Source organism: Octodon degus, unplaced genomic scaffold, assembly GCF_000260255.1.
Source record: "Octodon degus isolate 3935 unplaced genomic scaffold, OctDeg1.0 scaffold00313, whole genome shotgun sequence".
Lineage (NCBI taxonomy): Eukaryota > Metazoa > Chordata > Mammalia > Rodentia > Octodontidae > Octodon > Octodon degus.
The window spans coordinates 827,701-842,217 of record NW_004524889.1 but is presented as its reverse complement, the minus strand read 5'-3'; the positions used below and the strand labels follow the sequence as shown (position 1 = coordinate 842,217).

General features: G+C 35.2%; 2 protein-coding genes across 2 annotated transcripts in view; one reads left to right on the top strand and one right to left on the bottom strand.

The window, feature by feature from the left end:
* Positions 1 to 14,517, bottom strand: part of Cfap47 (cilia and flagella associated protein 47) — a 529,200-nt gene that overhangs the window by 324,670 nt on the left and 190,013 nt on the right. The window contains exons 34-35 of the mRNA XM_023707817.1: positions 8,437 to 8,534; positions 8,070 to 8,186 (exon numbers count right to left, since the gene is read on the bottom strand). Coding sequence (XP_023563585.1) covers positions 8,070 to 8,186; positions 8,437 to 8,534 — 215 coding nt within the window. The remainder of the gene's footprint in view (positions 1 to 8,069; positions 8,187 to 8,436; positions 8,535 to 14,517) is intronic.
* Defb113 (defensin beta 113) lies at positions 8,883 to 14,374 on the top strand. The gene is made up of 2 exons (XM_023707815.1): positions 8,883 to 8,952; positions 14,184 to 14,374. Exons 1-2 carry the CDS (start codon positions 8,883 to 8,885, stop codon positions 14,372 to 14,374), a joined length of 261 nt encoding a protein of 86 aa, XP_023563583.1.

Below are 14,517 nucleotides of genomic sequence, written 5' to 3'. Positions count from 1 at the left end.
GCTGTAGGGGACTCAGGTCAACAATTTCTGACATTGCCAGTCAAGCGGAAGACCCAATACTATTATGGGCTACTGAACTCTTTTAGAATACTTTGCTGAGTTGGCACACCTATAACATTCAAATAATGGAACTTAACCAAAAAAGGGTACACAGATGAATGTCCATTTTGTATCTGTGTATTCAAAGTGGTTAGGACAGATATATAGTTACATTCTCTTAATGAATAGAGTGATTTGTTCCAATGGTGTTAGGATATCATGTCCGCATCTTGTACAGCAATTAACCACTAGGAGGAAGGTAAGCAATGTGTTAATTATTGAAACTGTCCTCCCAATTTGATTTGAAAAACAAACAAAAAAATGAATTAAACATAGTACAATCAGATAATTAACATCAGCTCCAAAAAGTTCAAAATAACTGGTCAGAACAGCTATAAAGAATGATAAACTTGAAGAATTTATATTTAAGTGGATGCCTCTTGAAGATACACTCATAAGTGAAATAAACCAGACCACACTATTAAATATCCTATAGTCTCCCTAGTATAAGAAATCAAAAGAAGAAATACAAATAGAAAGGTATAACACAACTCAAAGGAAAGCAAGAACTTGAGGATTGGACAATGAGGAGAGGGCAAGGAGAAAAGCTAGGGGAAAAAAAGGGATTGGAACAAAGTCATACATTTATATGCACAAGATGGGCAAGACAATGATCCTAAGAATCACCAGCAGGTTTTTAAAATTAGCAGTTAATTGGTAGGATTCTCAACTGACAAACTGTACATGTTGATACCTGTGAAACAAGCAACTGCCCTGAAGATAGCAATGTGTAATAGAAGGGTCACGCTTGGAATGCCTGTCATTCTGGTCTTCGTACTTCTTGTCACAACATACCAATTATTACCATACTGTCTCAAAGTAAAAGTTTGGGTTTTTTTTAATGGGTAATAATTAAAAAAAAGACACAAGAAAAAAAGTGTCACAGGACTGTTCTGCTACAATGCTGTATATGGTTAGATTTCTAAATTTCTGTGTAAAATATGTGTTTATTCCTATTTTTAAATTTTTCCTCATATTCTGTACACTTAAAGTTCAATACATGAATGATGGAAAATACCTGTTGCATGTTATGCCTAAGATGTTTGATATTTAGACAGACTGTGAGAGTAAACCGAACTGCTTATGTTGCAGGAGTGTAATAATCTTCTCTTCTGGAGGGTTAACAACCTAAGGTTGCAGATCAAAAATTGGAGAAAAGTAAGATCTGCAAGATCAGCAAATATTTTGGCCCTAGCCTTTCAACGTTAGTGAAGACTGAGGACATAGGGAACCTGTAATGTAACGTCATGTAACTCAGTAGTGTCCCAAATTTTCTGACCAAGGAGATTATGGGGCCAAAGAGGAAAGTGATAAATGATGTAGAGTGTGCCTAAGGAGAGTCACATGGAGAGAAAACTTCCTCTCAGGCTTTTACAGTAAGCAAATTGCTCAAGCATTGGCCGTGACTCATCCACATGGCTGACACTGACAAAGAATCTGCAAAGTGTGGTACCAGGTTACAGGAAAAATCCTGAGGGGACTTGACTGACTTTATCAGATAAGAAAACTACATTTATTGTTATATAGGTCTTGCTTTGTCTTGCTCTTAACCATCCAGAAGAAAAGTATAAAAATGAGGTATATAAAGTAAAGTCATATTAATATGCTGAGCTGTAAAAGGCTCCAGTCAACAACTTCTGTGGATAACCCACTACTAGTGTGTACTGCTGGACTGCGTTGGATTCTTTTGCTGAATTGAAGCACCTACAGCATCTAGATGCCAATAGAATCTCCATCTCTGAAAAGACAAATCAAAAAAAGGGGATAAAAGTAAGGACCATTTTGGATTTGTATATACAGAATAGTTAGGATAGATATACAGCTACTTTTGCTTAATTCAATGAGAAGATTTGTAGAAATAGTGTTTGGACAGGATATCCTGTCTGCTTCTTGTACTATGGATAATCACTAAGAAGATAACAATGTACAATGTACTAATTATTGAAAATTTCCTATTAATCAGCTTTGAAACTGTCTCATTGATTTTTTTCAATAAAATAAAAAATAAATAAAAATTGATAATAAAAGAACACAAAAGAGTACAGTACCTTAGAAATGATTATGGAAATGACTTACAAGACATCCTTGATTTAAAGCATCTTGTAGTGCAGTAAGTAAGAATGACAAGTAGCCAAACTTCTGAAGTAAAATATGGCAAGAGATTCTGAAGACAAATGAGCTAATGGCACATGAGATGAGTCTTTAAGTGTACTTTCACGTTCAGTAGATTTTGTCTGTTTTGAGGGGAAAGGTGTATTCTATTTGAAGGGCAAAGCACTAGTGAGTATGAATATAGAGGAACATAGTATTCATTCATGAATGAAGTACATTTAGGTTATGTAAATGCTAAGAAGGGATAAGCAATGGAAGGAAACACTGGTGAGTTCTAGAGTCACGTTGAGGAAGTTCTGGGTACCAGGTGATGAGTTTGGCTTCTGAGTAGGAAATAATATGACAAGAGGCAGTAATTCAAGTAGATTAGGCAGAGGGTAGTTGAGGGAAATGCTTTATGTGAAGAAGACAAATAATGATGGAGAAAATGTAAGTACAAATAAAAAGGAAACATTGCTGATGATTGCTGGAATTGATTTGATATAAAATACAAAACTTCAGATGAATAAGAGCTTGACCCATAAATGCAGCAAAAACACAATTTGACAAAATGTAGAATCAGGAACACAAGACGGAAGGATTCTATCAGTTTAACACCTATGAGCTCTTATAAAAAGGCAAGTGTAACAATAAAAACAATTCACAGTAAAGATGATATTGCCATGCGTGCTATGTTATGAATTCAAAAATACACAACACTGATGAACAAGAAACTCTGTAATTGTCAATATAAATGGAATTCTATATAGTTAATTTTGCAACTGAAAATTATCTGATGTGTGACCTAAAAATGTAAGGAACATTAGCAAATACCTAATGTATTTTACAATTGATTTTTAAATTTCCCTATAGAAAAGTACCTGCTTAGGCAGGTTCAGGGACCAGGGTTCCATTCTCCAAGTGCCATGTCAGCCCCACCCCCAGAAAAGGCTGAGACAGTAATTGAGACTGGGTATGGCAGTGCACACCTGTAATCATAGCACTTGGGAGGCTGAAAACAGGAGGATCACTATAAGTCTGATCTGTGTAGTGAGACCCTATAGATCTGTACTAAATACATAAAAATAAAAAGTATAAATTTTCCAGTAGATTCAAGAGAATAAAGATAGCTTTGTGGTCATCTCTTAGTTTGTATTTCCTCATACACTCATGTCTTTCTTTGGGAAATTGAAAGATTTGTCCTGTCTTGGATAAGTACTGCCAATCAAAATGCTGGAAAATATATACCTAGTAAAATAAATCAATAAATAAACAAACAAATGAATAAAATGGATCATCTAAATGTGGCAGAAAGGTACATAAGTGTATGGCAAGAGGAAAACATAGAATAAGGTAGGATAAATTGCTAATCACACTAATCTGTAGATTATTGGGCTTCAACAAAGGTAATAATTGACAACAGCTAGATATGCTTTAAAGTAACAAAATTAAAAGTTCTTAAAAACACAAATTTTTTCATAGTCGCCTTTGACATCTAACAAAGTAAATTTCAAACAGAATAATGCATCCCTCTTGGATGCTATGTATTGAAACAGCCTATGGTGTAATCCTTAGAGGGCTACCTAGGATGAATGGAAAAGAGAGAAATGGGAGCACTGCTTACAGAACACTCTGGTCTAAGGTCTGAGGTTAAATAAATCTTTGCAACTCTGCTTCAGTGTCTACAATATAAAATTATATATTTTTCTAACATTTTAATATTCAGCTATGAAAAATATGTAGAATGAAATTTCAGTAATTTTGCAAAATAAAAAGTTTGTATTAATGAAAAACTATGATAAGAGATTACATGCAAAAAATCAAAGAATAAAGCATGCTATCCCTAATGATAAACTTAAAGGAAAATAGGCAACAGCAATTTTATTTTTGTCAGCCCTAGGTTTAAAAGATAAATTATAAAATGAGTTATCCTAAGAAAAATATTCATAATAAATTCCTTTTAAACCTTAATCATTATTCTCTATATCCAAGAGAACATAAATTATATTGGCTCTCCCCCACCCTGAAGATGGTGATTTCCTCTTGAATTATCAATTACTGTTGCAGTATGGAGGTTAAATGTACTTCCCAAAGTTCATGTGTTCAATATTTGGGCTCTAGCATGTTGCTACTGAAAGGTGCTAGAAACATTAAGACATTGGTCATAAGGGCTGGTCAAATAGCTCAATGGATTAAAGTACCTGCTCAGGCAGACACAGGGGCCGGGAGTTCAATTCCTGAGCTTGCCATGCTGTCCCCACCACTGAAGTGTGCTGAGATGGCAATAGAGATTTGGCATGGTGGAGCACCCCTATAATCCCAGCACTTGGGAGGCTGTAAACACGAGGCTCACTACAAGTCCAATCTACTCAGTGAAACCCTATAGAACTTATCCTAAGTACGAAAAAAAGAGATATTGGTCATAGTGTTAGGTATATATTGCTAATTTATGGCTTTAAGGAGGATTATGGGATCTTGGTATTTTGCTCTCCCTCTTTCCTTTCCCAGCCAAGAAGTTAGCAGTTTGCTTCATCACACACTCCACTCATGATATTCTGCTTTTTCTGGAAATCTTAAGCAATGGGATCACTTAAACTTTGACAGGAACTCCCAAAAAAATAAAACAGAAAAAAAAAACTTTTTGCTTTACAAGGTAATTGTCTGTACCAAACTCTGAAGGGCCAGTTTAAATGTCATGTGTCTTGTGTAATTTTTTTAGGTTCCTGGCTTGAGTGGCTTCTTGCCTCTGAGTTTCCATAATATATTTTTGTATGTCTATTGTAACATTCATTATCTGCCTTTCATCAGCTTGTTTTCACATATTGTTATTATTAATTGGTAACATTTTGGAAGACAAGAGTGTAGCTTCACATACCAGTGCCTTTATAGGATCTATCCAGCATAGTTTATGGAAGAGATTCAATAATTTATTGAACTTAAAGGATTTTTAAAGTATTTATTCTTCCAAACTGAAGTATTTTATTAGTTAGTCCTCAGAACTCCATAACAAAACCACACTGTAATTTTTTATGGCAGTTCCTCTTTACAATGTTACCAATAAAAAAAAGAATTGTAAGCTTGGCTACAAAAGTACTTTAATGTCTAGGTAACTTTAATAGAAGTAGGAGGTAAGCATTGTAAAACTCATCTCAACAGTACAGAGTGAAGGAAAAACTGAGATGAGGAAAAGGACAAAAAGCAGAAGGGTATACTGGTTGATACATTGTGCCAACTTGAGAAGTTTAAAAGTTTATATAAGTGACTCAGCAGGGAGCCAGGGTTCTTACCCTGTAAACATCTTCATCCAGGGCAACAGAAGGGCATGGACACTGTGTGAGTTCTACAACCCCAGCCCAGGGTAGCCTGCTTACAATGTAAGGAGGGGAGAGAAGCTGGCTAGAAGCGTCAACTGCTGCCACTCTCTTTGCTCTTCGCTGTTTTCTGCCCAGGAACACCTGCCCTCTGTCCTGGAGTCAGCCTTATGGACTGAAACCTCCACTGACTGTGAGCTGAATAAACCTTTTTTTCCTCAGTTTTGGGTGTTGGGTATTTTGTTCCAGCAACGAATGAAAAGAAACTGAGACAAAGGTAAAAAGATTTATTTATGGGACCGGGGAGATGGCTCAGTGGAATAAGTGGTTCCCTGGCAAGCACAAGGGCCTGAGTTCAATCCCTGGTTCCACAAAACAAAAAAAAGACATATTTATGTATATATGCATGATAGTTTGGATGACTGTACTGCTTTCTATCGATCTGTTGAAAGGAGTAGCACATGCTATTTTTTTTTCTTTTCAATTTCTTATAACTTTTTTCAACTACTTTGCAGGTTTTTATATTTGGTAACCTACACAACTAATATGAAGATAACATTATGCAATACAAAAACAATTGTTGAATTCCTATTACTTTGTTCACCAACATTTTATATCATTTCTAATTTTTTTACCATTATGTATTCTTTTCAAAATAATAATAATAATAATAATAACAATAATAATAATAATAAATGGTATATATTAAGAAATCACATTATTAGGGCATATTTGGACAAGAGCATTTATCTTTTGGGATGGTATTTCTCTTGTGCACTTCTTCTTTGGCTACTCAAATGGTCTAACATACCTCGTGAATTGTGCTGTATTAGCTTATTTTCTTTTTCCACTGAAGGAATATGAGGAGATTATCTGTATATAGTGGTTTCTTCCTGTAATTCTATCACTTTAGGGAGTTTAGACAGGGAGATCATGAGCTCATGCACAGCTCCGGCAACTTAGTGACAGTAGGAATGTGCTCAAAATGTTTTTTTAAATGGCTTGGGAATTTGCAGGGCCCTGGGATAAATACCAGTACTGAAAAGACCAAGTACTGAAAAAAACTGGTAAGAGTAAAGAAATCATTTATCATTCTCTTTGATCAACTGAAATCTCATGTTTATTAGTTTTTGTTTTCCTTGTTCCTAGTTCCCTGCCTCTCATTCCATTATGACTACTGTAAGGAGAAAAACCATTGGTATCATAGTTCCCACATGGTTAAACTTCTGATGTTTTACCCTGGTATATAATATATTCAGTTTGTCATTTTCCTGTTTCTGGACCAAAATCTAAGACATCTAATTTTTAAAATGGGAAGTTTATTTGGGCTCATGGTTTGAGGGCATTCAGTCTATGGTGGTTTGGCTCTGAGTCACAGCAGTGGAAGCTGTACAATAGATGATAACTTGGATGCACAGAAACACAATAAACTCTCCTAGGTCATGAGCCCAGTGAACCACCTCTTCTCCAGGCCAGACTCCCAGGATGCACATTCATCTATGAACTCATTAGTGGATTAATGCACTGATGTGTATAATGCCTTCATAATCCAATCACCTCTCAAAAACCCACCTCTGAACACATAAGACTCATGGGGGACATTTCAGGTCTAAGTTATAACATTTGCCTATGTCTTAAATTGCTAACAATGAACTCCAACTAGAGAAATGTGATTTCCTGTTTCCTTTTAGGAGTGCTGGCAATAGAAATTCAAAACCTTTAGCATACTAGTCAAGCACTCTACTATTGAGTTATACCATCAGCTCTGGGGAAACCTCATCTCATAATATCTTTAATGTATGGCATTTCCCATTACTCCTGGTCTCATACCATTGTCTTTGAGAAACAACTTCTTTTGTCACCATTACCAATCCAAATCCAATCCACATTCTGAGATACCAAATAAGTCTTCTTTCCTTCACAGTGCTGTTGGTGGAATGGACTACATCAAATTGATCCCTTCATTCTCTAAAATCTAGATTTTATTATTTATTATTTATTCGTATCCCTATTGTCACTTTATTGAATGAGTAGAACTTTGTCTTTTAACAGGTACCTATCTTGGTAGTGCAATGTATTTATGTATTTTTTAAAGTCAAGAATCATTTATAAATATCACCTCATGGCCTGTAAGTAACAAAGGGCTCCTATAAATTAAGCACAGATTTCAAACACTTGTATATTTTTTGATAATAAATTAAAAGATAATTAAGTATAAATATTCCATCACTCTACTCTTAAATTATTATTAGATTATGGGTAACTTACAATTGCATTCAACTTTCATTGTTATGGTATCAGATACTGAAACTAAAATTCATTTTTATTATGCAAAATTGCATGGACATAATTACTATATTACAATTTGAATATGTTATTATATTATATACACCATTAAATAGTTATATATTATGAATTTATATCCAACGTATTCCTGTGAGTCATGTTTCAATTTCCATACTTTTAATTCATGAGGTCTGTTTTAGTTTAGAATTAAAATTTATGAACAAATTAATATTATAAAGAAACTAAAAAATGCATATACTATTATGATATAAAGTAACATACCTGTACACCCATGTCAAGGCCAATTTCAGAAAAACTATTTATAATAATCAAGCAGTTGTGGAGATATTGTTCAGGACGTTTTGGTTGTGTATACATATTTACAAAATGTGACTCAATCTAGAAAAGAAAACAGACCATTTTCACTAATGAAATAAAAATTTCTACATGTAAAGTATTCTCTGCAGGTGACAAAAGGAATATTAAGTATTAAATTTGAAGATACTAAATTATTGCTTTTGAAATACAAGAGTAAACAAAAGGTCAGTGTTATTGGTTCGAATGTTTTTAAAATTAATAAACTTAAAGTAATCAGCTTACAGAATACATTTTAAATAATAATCATTAAATTCTTTCAAGTGATTCTTACCAAAAATGGGCAATAAGATGCTAACTGTGTTGCAAATACAAGGCCATCTAAAAGGTCTTTGTCAAAATTTACTATCCATCTCTCAGACGGAATGGTACCTATTTGAAAAAAAGAAATATATAAATATAGCAATAGTTTTACTTAGGTAAAGAATATCTTATGGTAATGTGAACAACAATAAAAGAAAAATTTACCTTCACTTAGAAAACAAAAAGCAGAGATCCAGCCCAGCCCAGGCCCGGTGAACATGTGGAAGAGCCAGGTTCCCTGTGCCAACAGGACCCTCCAGACTAAAACTCAGGCACTCGCGTGAGTGAGATCCTGTATTGTACCATCAGGACCCCTGCAACCCTGCAGAGCCTCCGCCCTGAAACCCTACTAGTGAGTAAGAACTTCTGCAGCTCTCTTGGGACACCCAGATCCAGCCCCTCCCAGGCCCCGCCAGCATGTGGGAGAGCATCGGGCTTCCCTCTGCCTGCTGGACCCCTCCAGACCAAAACTCAGGCACCTCCGTGAGTGAGACTCTCTGCCACTCCCTTGGGATCCCAGCAACCCTCTAGAGACCCTGTCCCTAAGCTTGACCAGTGAGTGAGAACTCCTGCGACTCTCTCCAGACCCCCAGATCCAGCCGGCGCAATCCAGGGGAGTGTGTGGGAGACCTTCTGCACATCCTTCTGCTCCCTGGGTCAGGGGAACAACAGAGGGGCAGAACAGGCTCACTGTTGTGCCAGAGGGGCACAAGAAGTTCACTTCCAAGGGCTGCAGCAGGAAGGAGATGAACATGACAGCTAGACTCAGGCCAGGAATAAGTGGATAAACTCAAAATTAATAGATCTGCACATTAATTTCAGTAGGTGCTAAGGTTATGACTGCACCAAAACTCTACACCAAAGGGCAAAAGTCAGTGCTTTACAAAATGACAAAGACAAGAAACAAAATCTAATGTCAGTCCTCAAGTCCACCCAGAGTAAGTGCAGAGGACACTAGTTCAGCTGAAATGTATGAATTCACAGCGTTGCAAGTAAAGGAACAACAGTAGAAAGGTATAGAGGAACTCAGAGCAGAATTAATTTCTGAAATGAAAAAACAAATCTCTCAATTCATAGCATCTGCGGTAAAAAGTCAAATGTGGAAACATATGGAGGAAACCCAATCTGAAAAAAACTCTGCAGTAATAGAATTAATAATGGCCTTTAAAGAAGACCTTAATAAAAAAAAAAAGAGATTAGAAATATGACGGATTCCTTGAATGAGCAATACAGAAAAGAAATAGATCACATGAAGCAGAGTCAAAGAGATAAAAGAACTTAAAATCAAAATCACAAGCCTTCAAAACCCTTTGAGTGAAAGTGAAGACAGAGTTTCAGATCTTGAAGACATTGATACAGTTAGTGAAAAGGTGAAAAAGGGTCTCTTAAAAACAACTAGGATGCAGGAAAAAAATAATTCATCACCTGCAAGACGATGCAAAGATGAACAATGTGAGACTAATAGGCATAAATGAGAAAGATGGAGTCAATAGAAATGACATAAAAAGAATATGGGCAGACATAATAGCAGAAAACTTCCCAAATATGAGAAAACAATCTTACATTCAGGTAACTGAAGCATACAGAACGTCAAGTAACCGCAACCCAATTAAAAACACACCGAGATATATATTAGTCAAGATCCCAGAAATCAAGCACAAGAATAATATACTGAAAGCCAGTAGAGAAAAGAAGCAGATCACATTCAAAGGAAAACCCATCAGAATTACAGCAAACTTCTCTTCACAAACCATGAAGGCAAGAGCATGGAGCAGAGTACTTCAAGTCTTCTATGAAAACAAATTCCAGCCCAGACTACTATACCCTGCAAAACTCTCTTTCAAGTTTGATGGAGAAGTAAAATACTTCCATGACAAAGAACAGCTAAAGAATTTCATGATGACAAAGCCAAGCTTATGCAGACTATAGAAAGATGTTTTAGAGAGGGACCAAAATGATCAGAACACAATGAATTAGAACAGAAACAACCAACTAACTAGGGCAAACAAACACAGGGGAAAAAAGGAGTAAACAACAGCTGGTACATAACATGTCAATCATAAGTCAACACATCTCAGTTATAACCATCAATGTAAATGGACTCAAAATTAGGAAACAAAATCCCACAATATGCTGTATAAAACAAACACAACTCACAAAGAAATTCATAGACTGAAAATCAAATAACAGAAAACAATACTACATTCCCCAGCACCTCAGAAAAAACAGGCAGCAATCCTTTTTTAAGACAGTCTCAACTTCAAACCAAGAATGATCAAAAGAAATAAAGAAGGCCACTATATACTGGTTAGGGGAAAAATTCAAGAGGAAGAGGTAAAAATGATAAATATCTATGAAGCAAACATGGGAGCACGCAACTATATAAGAAAAATCTTAATGGACATGAAAAATCTAATATTCAATATCCACATCTTAACAGGAGACCTTAACATCCTTTTATCCTAAAAAGATAGGTCAACCAGAAAAAAAATTAGCAAAAAAAACCCCAGAACTTAACCAGAGCTTGAAACAAATGGACTTGTGGACGTATACAGAGTATTCCACCCAAATACAGCTCAATACACATTTTTCTCAGCTGCACATGGGTCATTTTCTAAAATAGACCACATACTGGTCCATAGGTCATACTTAAGTATATGCAAGTAAACAGAAATTATCCCACACATATTATCTGACCACAGTGCAATGAAACTGGAAATAAACGACAAAAAAAAAAAAATAAGAACCAGAAGAAGCCCCTAAATACAAGGAAATTAAACTACACCTTACTCAGCAATCAATGACTCACAGCTGAAATTAAACAAGAAATTCAATAATATCTACAATTCAATGAAAATACAAACAATTTATCGGAATTTATGGGATGTGGTGAAGGCAGTTCTCAGAGGGAAATTCATACCTGCGAAATCACACTTTAGGAAAACAGAACGGGAACAAATAAAAACCCTAATCTGCACCTCCAACATCTAGAAAAGGAAAAGTAAATCAAACCCAGAGCCCAAAGACAGGAAGAAATCATAAAGATTAGAGCAAAAATTAATTCAACTGAGATGAAGAAAACAATTCAAAGAACTAACAAATCCAAAAGCTCGTTCTTTGAAAGATTAAACAAAATCAATAAGTCCCTAACGACCCTCATGAAAAAGAGGAAAAAAAAAAATTCAAATACAAGTAATAAGGAATGAAAAGGAGACAATCACCACAGACCCAGTGGAAATTCAGAAGATTATCAGTAGCTACTTTGAGTATCTTTACGCTCACAAAATAGAAGACACAGACAAAATGGATAGATTCCTAGAAAGGTAAAAATTACCAAAACTGAATCGACAAGATATAGCAACTCTCAATAACCAAGTAACAGCCAAAGAAATATGAAATGTAACAAAAAGCCTGCTGACAAAGAAAAGTCCAGGTCCTGATGGATTCATAGCTGAACTCTAAAAGAAATTTATACAAGATATAATCTCTACATTCCTCAAACTCTTCCAGGAAATTGAAAATGAAACAGTTCTCCCAAAGTTTTCCTGGAGGCAAGTATTATACTAATACCAAAACCAGGGAAAGACACAAATAAAAAAGAAAATTACAGGCCAATCTCCCTCATGAACACAGATTCAAAACTCCTCAATAAAATCCTTGCAAATAGAATACAGCAAATCATCAAGAATATCATACAGCATGACCAGGTAGGATTCATCCCAGGTATGCAAGGATGGTTCAATATTTGAAAATCTTTAAATATAATACACTATATTGCTAGAGCGAAAACTAAACTACATGATCATCTCCTTTGATGCAGAAAAGGGTTTTGACAAAGTCCAACACTCATTCATGTTCAAAGTTCTACAGAAAATTGGAATAAAAGGCCTCTACTTTAATAGGATAAAAGCCATCTATGACCACCCAATGGCTTATATAATTGTAAATGGGGAAAAAGTGAAATCTTTTACTCTCAGATCTGGTACAAGACAAGGATGTCCTCTATCACCACTCCTATTCAATATAATTCTGGAATCATTAGCCAGAGCCATTAGACAAGACGGAGAAATAAACGGAATAAGAATAGGTAAAGAAGAAGTTAAATTATCATTATTTGCAGATGACATGATACCCTACTTGCAAAACCCAAAAAATTCCACCAAGAAGCTACTAGAATACACAAAGCTATAGTATTTAAATGCCAATGGAATATCCATTTCTGATGTTACTAAATAAAAAAATGCAAGACAGAGGAATGGCCATTTTGTATTTGTATATGCAGAATAGTTAGGATAAGTATACAGCTACTTTTGCTTAATTCAATGAGAAGAAAGATTTGTACTAGTAGTGTTTGGACAGGATATTCTGTCTGCACCTTGTACTATGGATAACCACTAAGAAGATAACAATGTGCAATGTATTAATTATTGAAACTTTCCTATTAATCTTTTTTTTTTTTTGCAGAACCGGGGATTGAACTCAGGCCCTTGTGCTTGCCAGGGAAGCACTTATTCTACTGAGCCATCTCCCCGGCCCCCTATTAATCATTTTTGAAACTGTCTCATTGATATTTGTTTCTCAATTAAAAAGAAACAAAGCAGAAGAATTCGGGAAGGCTGAGCAATCTAAGCCACTGTGTTCAGACACACTGAAAGAAGGATTTTGTTTATTTCAGATTTTATGTGTATTTAACAGATATATAACCATGGATCACTATCCAGTGTTCACAGAATAATAATCAAAATTTGTAATTTGTTAAGACACAGTCACACATGAATACAACCAACATATTCAAAAAGAGAATAGAGACCCTTAATGTGATAGTTTTAAAAGCAAAAGAACTTTAAAATTTGTGTATGTTATAGTTGAATAGAAAGTAAAACTTTCAGCTATCATACATCATTAAGGGCTGACAATATAATGTAATGTAAGAGTTGAAAATATAAATGCAATATAGGGAGATGATGATATTAATGGAAAAAGTTGAGAGGAAACTGGAATAATAGCTTATCTCAAATGTAAAAGCTCTGAGTATCAGTACAGTGTGAGATCAAAACATATAATTTATGAATGTCAGAATCCACATTATTCATTTTTCTTTCAAATCAAAGACGTATCTCAGGAAATGGTTTTTCTTGCAGCATGAATATGTATTTTACACAATGTTTCTATTTTTTCTATTTGTAAATTTGGTCAACTACACATCTGTTTACAACAAACTTTGTCTGAAAGTCATTTAGCTCTCATTCGGTATCAGTGAGAGGCAGAACAATAAAAAACATAGGAGGAAGGGTATCAGTGGCAGAGGCACAGGCGAGAGAGAGAGAGAGACAGAGAGAGAGAGAGCACAGGCGAGAGAGAGAGAGAGAGAGAGAGAGAGAGAGAGAGAGAGAGAGAGATGCTGCATGTATAACTATGATTTGTATTGTAACTTTCCTTCTTACTAAAACAAATTATAAGGATATCTATGGTCTGATTTTAAAAGGCAGAAATTAAATTAAATTAAATATTTAAGACTATTTTGCTTACAAAAATTGTTAGTGCCAAAGTAATTATTGTTGTATAAATATTTATATTGTACCAAGATATAGGGGCAAAGATCTTCAATACAGTTCTGTAGGCATGATTTCAGAAACAAAAATTTTAAACTCTGTACTATAAAGGATTGGGTCTATTTGGATGTAACTTGGATTCATCATCATAAGTACCTTCTTCTAGTTCCACAGAAAAAAACAAGAGAAATTGCAGAAAGAAAACGAGAATGCTACCTCGTCCGTGGCTCTTGCAAGTCTGAGTGCAACACCTGGGAATACACCTATAATTACTGCAACACTGAGCCCTGCTGCGTGGTGCGGGAGTACCAAAAACCCATCACTGAAACCCAGCTTTCTACAATCAGACAAATGTAAATTACAATACTTATAACACTACATAGTCACATTAATAAAAATTAATTTTTACTTTCTATCACTCAGTTTAAAGACTTTGTCTTCTGATTTTTCTGGATTGTGCACCTACATCACACCTACTGAGTTCAGAGTTGGTTTAGTAC

Excerpts from the sequence above, each read along its gene's own strand:
- Defb113 (XM_023707815.1), top strand. The coding sequence starts at position 8,883 with ATGTGGGAGAGCATCGGGCTTCCCTCTGCCTGCTGGACCCCTCCAGAC. Across the intron at positions 8,953-14,183 it reads AAACTCAGGCACCTCCGTGA|TTCCACAGAAAAAAACAAGA; the intron begins GTGAGACTCTCT and ends ACCTTCTTCTAG.